Below are 12382 nucleotides of genomic sequence, written 5' to 3'. Positions count from 1 at the left end.
AGAGTTAGGTCTGGCAGGAATATGACAAGGAGTCCGTTTATAAACCTGGCTCACTGACGCAATACTAAATCATCACATAGCTGGGGAGAGAGAGAGTGAGAGAGAAAGAGAAGAGGATGGAGTAGAGGGTGTGGTTGATGGAGAGCAGGAATAAGAAAAACTAAACATTTCAATGGAAAAGAAACTTTGTGTTCTGCCTTTCCTCGAGCAGGTTTTGCACAGGTCTGGCCTTGGACTGTAGTAAATGGATTTCTCTCCACTCATGTCTCACAGTCTATCCCACAAATCCCTGCCCCCGCACACCTTCCGGGAAGGGGAACAGCCGCCCCCTCACACACACTGGGGTTATGCACGGATGGCTGAGGTAGGAAAGGATGTTTCTAATTATACTGTAAAGTGCTGAGTGCGTAAAGGGTGGACTGTAAAACAAGGTGCTGGGATGTGTGCACTTGAGAATGACCAACCGCGACCCATGAACACCTGCTATTTATCACAAGCATTGGCTGCTGCCCTCAAACAAAGATGATTGTTACTCTAAGTGTCACACACGAGAGCACATAATGACGCAATGTGTTTCACGTGTGACGGACAAGACCACATCATGGTCGTGTGTCGCCAACTATGATGTCATGTGACAGAAAGCAAACTGATGTGAACACTTCCTGCTGCTGTTTTACAGAGCTCATAAAAAACACAGAACACTTCACAAAAAGAGACCATCAAACCACCAGCCAGTGGCATTCAAGGTTCAGACGACATAACTTCCAAATATAGGACAACACTATTTTTGTTCCTGGACTACAAGGAATGCTAAAACAAACTGAGAAAACCTAAACTCACTGTAAAGAAACCAAAGTTTTCCTTCTTGACCTTTAGTTTAGTAGGGCTGGGTGATATGATTTTACCAAATTAATACTTTTATCCACAGTACCAATTTATTACTTTTAATGACAGTAAAGTTCAATCTATTTAATCTATTCAAATAAATGCTGTTCTTTTGAACTTTGAACTTTCTATTCATCAAAGCTTTCACAGACATATTAAGCAACACAAGTGATTTTTTGAATATTTATCAAAAAGTTAAAAAGGTTTTGTTATATCGCCCAGTCCTAGTTTATAGTATTTGCTGTATTAATTGTAATAATATACACATTAGGGATGTAACGATTACCGGTTTGACGATAAATCATGATAAAATTCCCCACGGTTAGTATTACCGTTTCATATTTTAATTATCATTAAAACCGTATTTGATTACCGCGATCTGAACAACTCACGATAATAAATACTGTCCATCATAAAGCAGAGTGTAACAGTGTCACGAGCGCACGGCAGCAGAGTTTCATTCCGAGTGAAAACAGGGCGGAAATGCTGGGAGGTTTTAAAAGAGTGCTGAGGGAATTCTACACATGAATATATCAATGAATTAATTATATGAATGTACCTCTGAAGGATCTGACTGTCTTCAGAAACGATTCGATGGCATTTTGTTTTCATCTTAGCTCCATGTAATACCTAAAGGAAGTGTTCTTAAACACAATACTGCTTTGTTCGCGGGAATCAGCTGTAATTCAGCTTTTCCATATAAACCGCCACCTGCTGTCAGAGAGTGGATTTACAGACACTCATTTACATTCAGCCTGTGTGCAGTTTCTGTCTGGCCAAAAAACTGACCAAATTTGCATGACCTGCTGTAAATTTTAACCGGTTGATGAAAAACAAGCTTATGTGGATTCTACACATCTAAACAATTCAGATAAGCAATATAGAATTATTTATGGAGCAGATAAGTGGATAGAGAGTTGGACTCTCCGGTCCGGCAGGGATTGTAGGTGGGGGGAGTGAATAACCAACACTCTCTCCACCTTCAATACCACGACTGAGGTGCCCTTGAGCAAGGTACCGAACCCCCAACTGCTCCCCGGACGCCGCAGCATTGGCTGCCCACTGCTCCAGGTGTAGGTTCACTTGGATGGGTTAAATGCAGAGCACAAATTCAGAGTATGGGTCACCATACTTGGCCACACACCACTTCCCCCTCCCCTTCCCCTTATTAATCAATTATCATTTTGACTTAACTTTTCTTTAAAGGCTGAAATGTGAGGTTTACCTTTATATGAAACTTTTTCAAAGCTTTATTTGAACATTTACATTATTTATTTGAACATGCTATTAAATGGGTGTCAGTCAAGTTGTCATTTAAAATCCAGACCTCATTGGTAATGTTATTGTTTTAGTGATTATGCAAACAAAAAGTTATTTTATTTGCTGTTTGTTGATTTAAGTATAAAACTTGAAGTTATTTATGTACTTTTTGAGCATCTCCAGCACATTTTAACAATACCGTGATAATACTGATAACCGTGATAATTTTGGTCACTATAATCGTGATGAGAAATTTTCATACCGTTACATCCCTAATACACATCTTACCATCCAGGGGTGAGGAATCTCTGGTAGGGGCATCTGAGGAGGGGCCGGGAGAGAGGTGTGTATCTCTGTCTTACATGAGGGTTCTGAGAGAGCAAAACACACATAAAAAAAACTAAATTGATGCAGATTTTAAGGAGACATTAGTTATGATGAAGAGATATGGTGCAGTGTGAATAGTTCAGCTGAGGTCAAAGGCCAAATGAGTAGCCAAAGGGGGTTTTGACTCACCTCTAGTTGCTAGAACTCTGTGCAGGATGTTTAATATTTGCTGCTTCTTCTCTCTCACTCCAGCAGTTAAATACTCTCTGTCCAACAACTCCAGAAAGATCCGCAACTCTGCCAACAACTCCTCCATCGCTGAAAAAACACATACATTCAGATGTTCAATAAGCACAATAGGAGCTTCCGAAGACAAACTACCAAGTTTGTTTCAGCAAATCTTCTGCTTTGTTGAATTTCTCATATTGCCACTGTAAAGATGTGCCATGAGCTTTTCTGCACTGAGATGTTGGCTGGCATCTGGAAAAAGCAGTGAATTATGGGTATCTGTTGGCTCGGCACCTGAGGAATATCAAAGGCTATCAAATGTGAATTGCAGCCCTGGAAAATCAGAGGTCTATAAAACAGCATTACAATGGGCTCAGGCTCATACAAACACATAGCTGAAGGTTTACATAAGACTGAGGGCTGGAGGGGGGAGGATGGCTGCTGTAGGGACAGTTCTTGACATAAAACAGAGAATAGAGCTCACTGATTACAGTGTGCTATTACATGAAGTGTGCATAGCAAATTGAGTGTCACTGTATGACTGCTGGTCTAGATTTCAACAAAGACACTTACACTTACTCCTAGACATGAGCCAGTCTTTTTCAGGTTGGCTACAGTTCATTTGAATGCAGGTATTTGTCCCTCAAGATTGCAGTTCTTAGTGATAAATATTACACAAATTTAAAGTTGGAGTGGTTTGTGTCCATTCTTGTTGTAAAGGGATACACAAGACAATAACTACAAAAACTTTTTTTTTGCGTCATAGTTAAACTGATTGGCTGAGCACTGATTGATTTAGGAAGACATTAGGGTACCCTTACATAAGGACATCTAATTTAATCAGTGGAGTCTTGCTGATTTGCTAGATAATTCAAATCACATGTTCTTGTGTCCAACTGAATAGACATTTCCCCTGTTTGCACTTGAACTGCTCCTCAGTTATGCTGACTGTAATCTACTATCATAATTCAACAGGACAGCACACTGAAATATCCATTTACACACTTTTATAGAGGGTTTTGTCCAAAATTACTTGTCGCAAAGGTGATATGATCTTATAAATACACATGCATTCTACTGCACACCCTGTTTTGGCGATTTCAAAATCTCAAGTTAAATCATTAATTAAGAAAAGATTAAAATGAAAAACATAAGTATATTTTGCAGGTTTTTGCAGGAACAGTCGAGCAATCAACAAGCATTATAATTAAAAATTCAAATAATCTTTTAATAATTCTGGAATCATACATGTATGCATACTGTATATTTTACCTGGAAATAATGTGGTATTCAAAAAAAAAGATGTATAATAACTGCAGTAAAATGTGACCACATTTTTTAAAGGAACTTTTCAACTGTTTTGATAGATCTTAGATCTCATATTGCTGTTTATGATGGAAAATCCAAAAAGCTTATACCATTTCCAGTTGTTCCTCTATCATTCAACAGCTTGCACATGTCAGAGTGAATAAAGCTAATGAAGCACTTTCAGTGATGGCGGCCAAACAACATGAAAGCAAATACACTTTCAAAATCAACCGAGCAAACCAAATCGCTGTATTAAAGAGCACCAAGTGCCACACAAAAATGAGGACCACCTTCAAACTATGCTTGGGGGCAAAGTCAGGGGTGAGAGAAAAAGAGAGAGAAAAGAGAAGGGAAAAACTTTAAACAATCACAACCACCCACGATCACAAATCTCTGACTCTGATTCTTCTTCATTCGCATACTCTCAATTGACTAAGCCTAGTGTAAACAAAGCTAAATGATGAAAGATAGCAAGCAATGCGTTCAAACAGCCCATTTTTAAAATAGAGACATGCCACCAGCTGAGGAATGACAAATTAGGGACATATTAACACATCCCAACCAAAAAAACTTCAAAAAGGACTCAAAGTCAGCAAAATGAGATTTTACAGAGAACGTCTTGTCTTGTTTTACAAATACCTGCCAAAACGACTTGAAAAAGGCTGATACCATGCCAGAAAGGGTTTTAACAAGCAAAGCTGATTTTAATTCAGTGTTGACAGAGAGAAATAATGAATGGTATTCGGTTTGGTGGTTGTCTAGGACCAGTTTGACAAATTGACCCAGTGAACTTTTAGAATAAACAACACTCACAGTCTCTCCTGAACAAAAATCACATTATTCTGACCCAAATTCAATAACATAGAGGGATGTAGTCTGCAAAAGCAATTGTGATGCTGCCAGCATGCAAGAACTGGTATTATTTGTGTGCTGATGCAGTATGTGTGTACATTTGCGTAGGTGTCTATGTATATGTGGTTATGATCTACCACCCAGGCCGCTGAGAAGCAACAACATCCTTAAAATTCACAGACGGAAATGTGTGTATGTGTGTGTGTGTATATATGCGCGCAGATTACAGAGTACCTTTCTCTCTCATCCTATCTGACTCTTCCATCAGATCTTAAAGCAGTTCTCTTTAATGAGACCATCGAATCCATATGCTCACACATGATCTTTGACCTACCATATATATATATATATATAATCAGGCACTAACCCATGCCAAGTTTCTGTGGAGCACCCACCATCCCACATCCTTCACTCACGCTTCTGCCTTCTTTTATCTCTCTCACTCCATTTCTGTTTCCATACTGACCCAAGACGCTATTCATTTTTCTCACTTCTCACTTCAGAAGAGGAAAGATACGACAGCTGACAATAAACCTTTGAAAAAAGAAGATAACAAACAACCTCTTTGGCTTTGGTTAAGAAACCTGCCAAGAACATGAATGTGGACCTCTCACTCGTCTGTCCTCCCTTTCTGAAGGAGGCCGAGCTCTCATCCAGTACATTGCATCTCTTTCATGTCTGCTGACAGGATCCAGGCGGAGAGCTGGTGATGACTGAGATACAACACAAGCTCTTCATACTCCAATCCGGTCTTACACACCGAACAGCTTGGAGGATGAACAGATGGATGGAAGGAGGGACAGATAAAAAGAAAAACCTTCAGAGTCATATCAAAGTTCTTTGAAAGCAAGTCAATTGTGGTAACAGTAATTTTCTATTCTAAATAACTTCTATATGCCTGAAATCTCCAAAACAGCTTTTATGTTTCAAAATATATTTCAAATCAGTAATAAAATATACACATTTACACATCTTAATAATTATTTTGATGGTGTCACACAACATGACATTTTACAACCTGATCTACCTAAATCAAAATAAATTTTAAAAATCAGAAATTGTATGAATTGCATAGTTTTTTACAAAAAGCTTTCTAACAACTGCGACTGTAAAAGAGTAGAATAGCAGAACTGTTTATTGTTTCTCATTTTAATGTATTTCAGATTAAAGAACGTGTTTTAGATTAAACAAACTATCAATAAGCCGCTTAGCTCTTTAAGTTAAAGATTGGACAGCCACCATATTGAGAGTTACAATTTCTTTCATTGATTTTTCTATGATTGGTCCATCCGTTCATATCTCTGTCCCATTAGGACTCAAAATATCAATGTAGGTTGTATACTGTATAGGATCTCTCAAAGATCTAAGAGGCACTGAGTGCCTATAACAAAACTTTTGCCAGCTGGGAATAAGGCAGCTACTAGTCTGTGGTTTGTGAAATTAGGCTCCTTTACGGTTTGGCCTCATCATGGTTACCGCTCACTGCCACAGGCCAGGGCACACCAGAGCACCCCTCGGCTATACATGCCTGGAAAATAGTAGAAAACTACAGGATAGAAGATAATATTGAACAGATGCTCCACTGTCCCACTAATGATGGGCTTCAATAGCAGCATCTGTGTAGTCACATATTTCAAACGCACCGGGATCATCAATAAGAGAATATCTCAGTTGTGTGATTACATTTGTTGTGTAATTTAGCAGAAAATTATAAATCTTGAAAAGAGGCAACCTATTTGTCCCAGATATCATCTGTTTTTTGCAGAATATGTACAATACAGTTTAAATGTTTGGGGTCAGCATTTTTATTCATTTATTTATTTATTTATTTATTTATTGAAAGAAAGAAAGAAAGAAAGAAAGAAAGAAAGAAAGAAAGAAAGAAAGAAAGAAAGAAAGAAAGAAAGAAAGAAAGAAAGAAAGAAAGAAAGAAAGAAAGAAAGAAAGAAAGAAAGAAAGAAGATTTTCAAATTCCAGATAAATTCAGTTCTTTCTATTCAAAGAATCCAGATTAAAAAGTATCATTAAAATATTAAACAGCACAACTCTATTTAACATTTATAATAAGAATAGGCCTAAATGTTTTGAGCTTCAAATCAACATATTGGAATGATTTATGAAGGATCATATACACAACTATTACAAATCATGATAATATTTCACAATGTTGTTGTTTTTACTGTATTTTTAGAATAAAAAGAACATTAAACAATATTACTGACCCAAACAGTAGAGTAATAAATATTCCTTTTAAAGGTATCATTAATGTAAAATATTAAATCAAATATGCTATGTAAATCTATATTATATCTATATATAATATTGACAAATTAGTTTAGACCACAATTATGCTTATCACCCCCCACTGATCTGCATATTACAATTATAATTGAACCAATGGTATAATTGAACCAACTACTGAACCTATGGTACTACACTCCACTTAATAGTCATAAATGCTTGGAGTTCTTTTTTCTTAGAGTGTCCCAGTTTTTCAAAGAGGCAAACACACTAACCTCTCTGGCACATTAATCTCTCCCCTCAGGGACAATGTAGAGACTAGAGATCTATTAACTCTCTTATATAGTAGTAGTGAATATTTATGGTAGCAATTAAGAGAGGGAAAAAAATGAAAAATATGATAAAAGACTGCAGTGGAGCCAAGCAGCAGTTGACAGAGTGGGTGGAAAAGATGAAGGAAGGCAAAGTTAAATAGTTCTCTTCTTCCCTCCCATCTTTTTTGGTTCAGACATCTCTACTTGGAGGGAAGGAAGGGCTTTGGGGGTTTCTAGCACGTGTAAGTCTTTAAAAAGTCATAAGCGTGGAAACAGTCGATGAGGAGACCCCCTAAAATAAAGCCAAGTAGGCTAGCAGCAGACCAATACCCACATCACACACAGTAATCGAGTGCCAATTCGTACCATGTCTAACTGGTCTAACAACACTGTGCCATGTTCATAAATGCCAATAAACACATTAACCACCAGCGCAGCCCAGCTTGAGCTTTAGAACGAGATGAAAAGTTCAAATCCAAAAGGAAAATTGTCACATCTGGAACTATGCTGACATGTTTTAGTGCCAAAACTTCAAATAAAGAATGGTGTTGTAGTTTCACCATTCAGTAACATATGTAAAGGATAATACAACACAAAATAAACCAGACACTGAAAAAAGGAGAGGGCTCTGGTATCAACCTAAAGGAGTTTATTTTGTTACAATGACATGTACAATGTTCCCATAACAATCATTCAGAATTAAAGTATGACCACTGCAACTGACCAATCAGAAGAAAGCATCCCACAGAGCCTTGTAATAATACTCAACAATGCTATGGCAAAACCACAGTTGGCCCTTTACATGCACAAGCCCAAAGTCAATACTGCGCCCTGCACTCAGATACTGTTAAGCCATTGTGGACAATAGGGCTCTGTCATATCCAACAGAGTGCAAAGCTGTGATGCACGTATGGGATACCTGACACCTCACAGCTGCCAGCCAGCCAACCAATCACAGACGTCCTGCCTATCCAGCTCAAATTGTGTTTTTGAAAGTGCAGACTTCTGTGACAGAAGATAACAGGGCACCTGTATCACCCTAAAGTTATTATGGATGACTGGAATCGTTCGTTCTCAAATGTGATTTAATTATTCTAAAGTGCTAATACAAATATTATTATAATAGCATTTAAAAGAATTAGTTTCAAATCAATGCAAATCTGAACATTAAAAACGACAAGCACTTTTTAAAACATGTTTTATAATACAAACTAACAAACAGCAAACAATGACTTCCTTGCAACGCTATTAAACTGACCGCCTCCACATTTCAAATCGCAAAGGCTTTTCTAAATGACCTGAGAGAAAAGCTATGAAGGATTCAACGGAGAAAATCTGACTCACGGGATGAACTCAGCTCTTCCCTTTGAAATGTCCGTCATATTAAATATTGAGTATTTTCTCACTTACTGTATAGTTCAAATTCAATTAATCCGAAAAGCTTTTTGACAAACTTGTTCTTTACTCAAAGCGCGTGGCTATTCCAGAATGAGAAATGTGTTTCTAACAGAATAACGTCTGTTTGTTTGTTTGTTGTGATATTGCAACTCACTAAAAGACACATTGTTGTTTCATGCTACAAATGAAACGTCTGGTGACAGTAATATTAATCGACGCTCTCAAAGCGTGCAACAATGAATCCACTCATGGAGGGACGGGACACTCACCCCTCGAGGCGAACAGTATGGGGTCGCTCCGCATCTTAAAGTCAAACGCATCTAACTCGGGGTAGGTAGAGGTTGCAGGCGTGTGTCCGACAGCTGCTGTATTTCATTAAAATCCGCGCAACAGAGCCGTCTCTGTTTTCCCTGCTTTCTCCCTGTGCGAACCAGCAGCAGACCTCCTCCGCTCGCTAGCGCCCGGCAAAGTCTCGTTTCCTCTGAAAACTTCCCCTGAATCTCTTCTCGATCCTGACACAGAGCCGCTCTGTTCGCTTTCTGTTTATCGCGATCCCGACAGCAAACCGCTGCGCCTTCTAAGGGGAGCTGCTTGAAAACTTGAAGTAAAATCTCTCACTTTCTCTCCATGTCGTGCTCGGCGAAAAGTGGGACCTCCTTCCTCTCTATTTAGTTTCCTCTGTCTATTTCCTCCGCCCTGTAGCGCCACTTCTCCAATTCCACAGCTGGATACAGCGCATGTGTGTGGAGAGGGACGATTAACGAGGATAGGTTTATTACTCCCATATGCAAGATTAGAATATTTACCTCAGACTGATCAAGAGCATCTTTATCCTTGTCTGTATTTAATAAAAAACTTTAAGCCTAAAGAAGTTTTAAAATCAATACATGAGCTCATCCAAGGGTTCAACTTTGTAGATTCTGATTTATATTGATCTATAGGCGTTTTCTAATCAAATATTTTGATTCATCTTTAACACAAAGGTCATCATCAAACGTAATTGTTACTGTTTGCCATTTTATGTATATCAAAACTGCATTTGGTTGTATTTTAATTCGTGTTTTCACTGTAACGGAGTGCAGCATGCCAGAGATGTTATATAGCAAACTAAGGTTTCTTATTTTTAGGAGCAGTTCAGATGAAGAATTTGGGCTGAAGGAGCATTTAGAATCACCTGTGACTTCAATCAGAGTCAAAAGAGTTACATTTTAGTCAACTACAAACACATACAAGACAATCTAATTAGGGCTCATTCACACTGACAGAATTTTTTAAGAAACAAAGTGACCAGACATTATAATTTTATCACCTATTTTTTCATTTTACCAGACATTATCACTTATGCTGACACTGAAAAGTTGAATAGAACTATGGAGGAAAGAAAAGTAGACCCTGCCTCTAACATAGAAAGAGATGAGACAGAAAAAAGGTTTTCTCCTTTATTGTAGCACAAGTGAACATATTTCTCTGTCAAGTTTATACATTATTTCTATACATCAGCCATCTATTTATTGATTTATTACAGGACCTAAAACGTGAGAAACTCTGCAACATCCATGTGCTGGTGTGTGATGAAAACATCAGGGTCACTGACCTAGATGTTTTAACAGAGCATTAATATACAGTCTTTAGTGGCTAAAGTGTTTGTTTTACCACTTGTGAAACACTGGTGCTTAAATTTGTGACTAATGCTTCTCATGTTTCCAATACATGGGGGGAGTGAATAACTAGCGCTCTCTTCCACCTTCAATACCATGACTGAGGTGAGACCCTTGAGGAAGGCACTGAACCCCCAACTGCTCCATGGGTGCCGCAACATGGCTGCCCACTGCTCCGGGTGTGTGGGTGGGTTAAATGCAGAGAAAAAAAAAATATATAATTTTTTGGGGGGGGGAAGTCGTGGCCTAATGTTAGAGAGTCGGACTCGTAATCCAAAGGTTGTGAGTTTGAGTTTCGGGCCAGCAGGAATTGTACGTGGGGGGAGTGAATGTACAGCGCTCTCTCCACCCTCAATACCATGACTGAGGTGCCCTTGAGCAAGGCACCAAACCCCCAACTGCTTCCCGGGCGCCGCAACATAAAAAATGGTTGCCCACTGCTCCGGGTGTGTGTTCACGGTGTGTGTGTGTTCACTGCTGTGTGTGTGCACTTTGGATGGGTAAATGCACGAATTACGAGTATGGATCACCATACTTGGCCGTATGTCACGTCACTTTCACTTTCACAAACAGGTCCAAGGCTGATATGGCCTAAATCTGTTGTACATTTATTTGAAAATAAAAAATTAAAACTAAAGAAAAGATCTTTTAAAGATTTCAGTCAGGACTTTCTCAGCCTTCTCATGCATGTCCCATTTATCCAAAATTTTATCCCTCATCACCTACAGGGGGTTCACATGTATTACACACCATAAAGGCCCATAACATCATAATTTGGAATTTGTGATGAAAATACAAATTTTATACAAAAGGTTATTATTTCTTTTTAAGAATGTAATTACAAGTTAATGTAAAGGTATGACTGGATTGCAAATCATTGCACACGTGTGGGTGGCCAAGTGAACTCGCGTGCATGTCAGCAGGATATTGTATCTGGACACTGATCCATGTATTTGGCCTTGGCACAAAAACAACTATATGCTCTGACATCATACTGTGGGGAGGAAATCAAATTGATATGCAGACATTAAGTCAACCCAAAGCCTGCAGCACAGCAGAAAGCAATGGTGTCGTTGACTAAGAGGTTTCAACACAAAGCCTGCATTCCCCACACCACATTATCAGATTCAACACTGTATCAGATTCAAACAAGTGCCAGTTTTATGATAACATACTTATCTGTGTTCTGTTTGTTTAGTTGCTTTCCTCTATAACTTTATCAGTTGGGGTATACCTTGTGCATTTAACTTAAATATGCACCGTCATCTGCTTCTTGTGGCATCACATGAAAGTCATGACGTGTTTACTTTCTACTCACATTAAAAAAGGCACATGGCACAAGTCAGACAATCTAGAGTGAGTTATGTGGAGAAGACAGAGAGAGAGAGAATAAGGTTACTTTTGAGGTCATTATAACGGCACAATTCAATACAGTGCACACACAATCCAATAGAGTGATATTTTAGAAGAGTCAAGAGTCTTTAGAGAGATACAGAAGAAGAGCTGCAAGCCATTTAAAACAAAATTGTGAAACACTTCATTTCTGTCAGGAATCTCAAACATCGAGTCATTCAGCTAATTTGAAACACACAAACTGTGAATAGTGATAAAGAAACAAAGAATAGAATGAAACTGTATCTCATGTAAACAACATTATGAGCAAACCGCATCTAAACTTTATCTCTTCCCAGCTCCAGACACGCTGTCAAAACAAAGCAATTCTGTGATACCCCTCTACAGGACGTGGCCTTCACATCACTTGCTCAGGATGTTGGAAGCAGGGTGGAGGCCCCTCTGGCAAACTGGTAACTGTAAGGAGGGTAAGCTTTAAACAAACAGAACTCTAATGAAGCATTAAAGAGCCTGGTAGCCAGTGGAATGACTGTTTCTTCTAGGTTCCAGTGCAGGGCA

At 38.6% G+C, this 12382-nt stretch overlaps 1 protein-coding gene across 2 annotated transcripts in view; it reads right to left on the bottom strand.

Annotated features, from left to right (window-relative positions):
• Nucleotides 1–12382, bottom strand: part of LOC306852332 (actin filament-associated protein 1-like) — a 49789-nt gene that overhangs the window by 25202 nt on the left and 12205 nt on the right. Inside the window, exons 1-3 of one of the 2 annotated variants that reach the window (XM_079389067.1) lie at nucleotides 9083–9498; nucleotides 2662–2790; nucleotides 2434–2516 (exon numbers count right to left, since the gene is read on the bottom strand). In XM_079389067.1, the coding sequence (XP_079245193.1) occupies nucleotides 2434–2516; nucleotides 2662–2790; nucleotides 9083–9116 (246 nt within the window). In that variant the 5' untranslated portion in view covers nucleotides 9117–9498. Of the gene's footprint in view, nucleotides 1–2433; nucleotides 2517–2661; nucleotides 2791–9082; nucleotides 9499–12382 lie in introns of those variants that run through there. The other variant, XM_079389068.1, reaches the window with a different exon arrangement.

The sequence above is a fragment of the Barbus barbus genome (genome assembly GCF_936440315.1).
Source record: "Barbus barbus genome assembly, chromosome: 32".
Taxonomy (NCBI): domain Eukaryota; kingdom Metazoa; phylum Chordata; class Actinopteri; order Cypriniformes; family Cyprinidae; genus Barbus; species Barbus barbus.
Note: the sequence above shows the minus strand (reverse complement) of the source record. Positions and strands in the feature narration are given on the sequence as shown.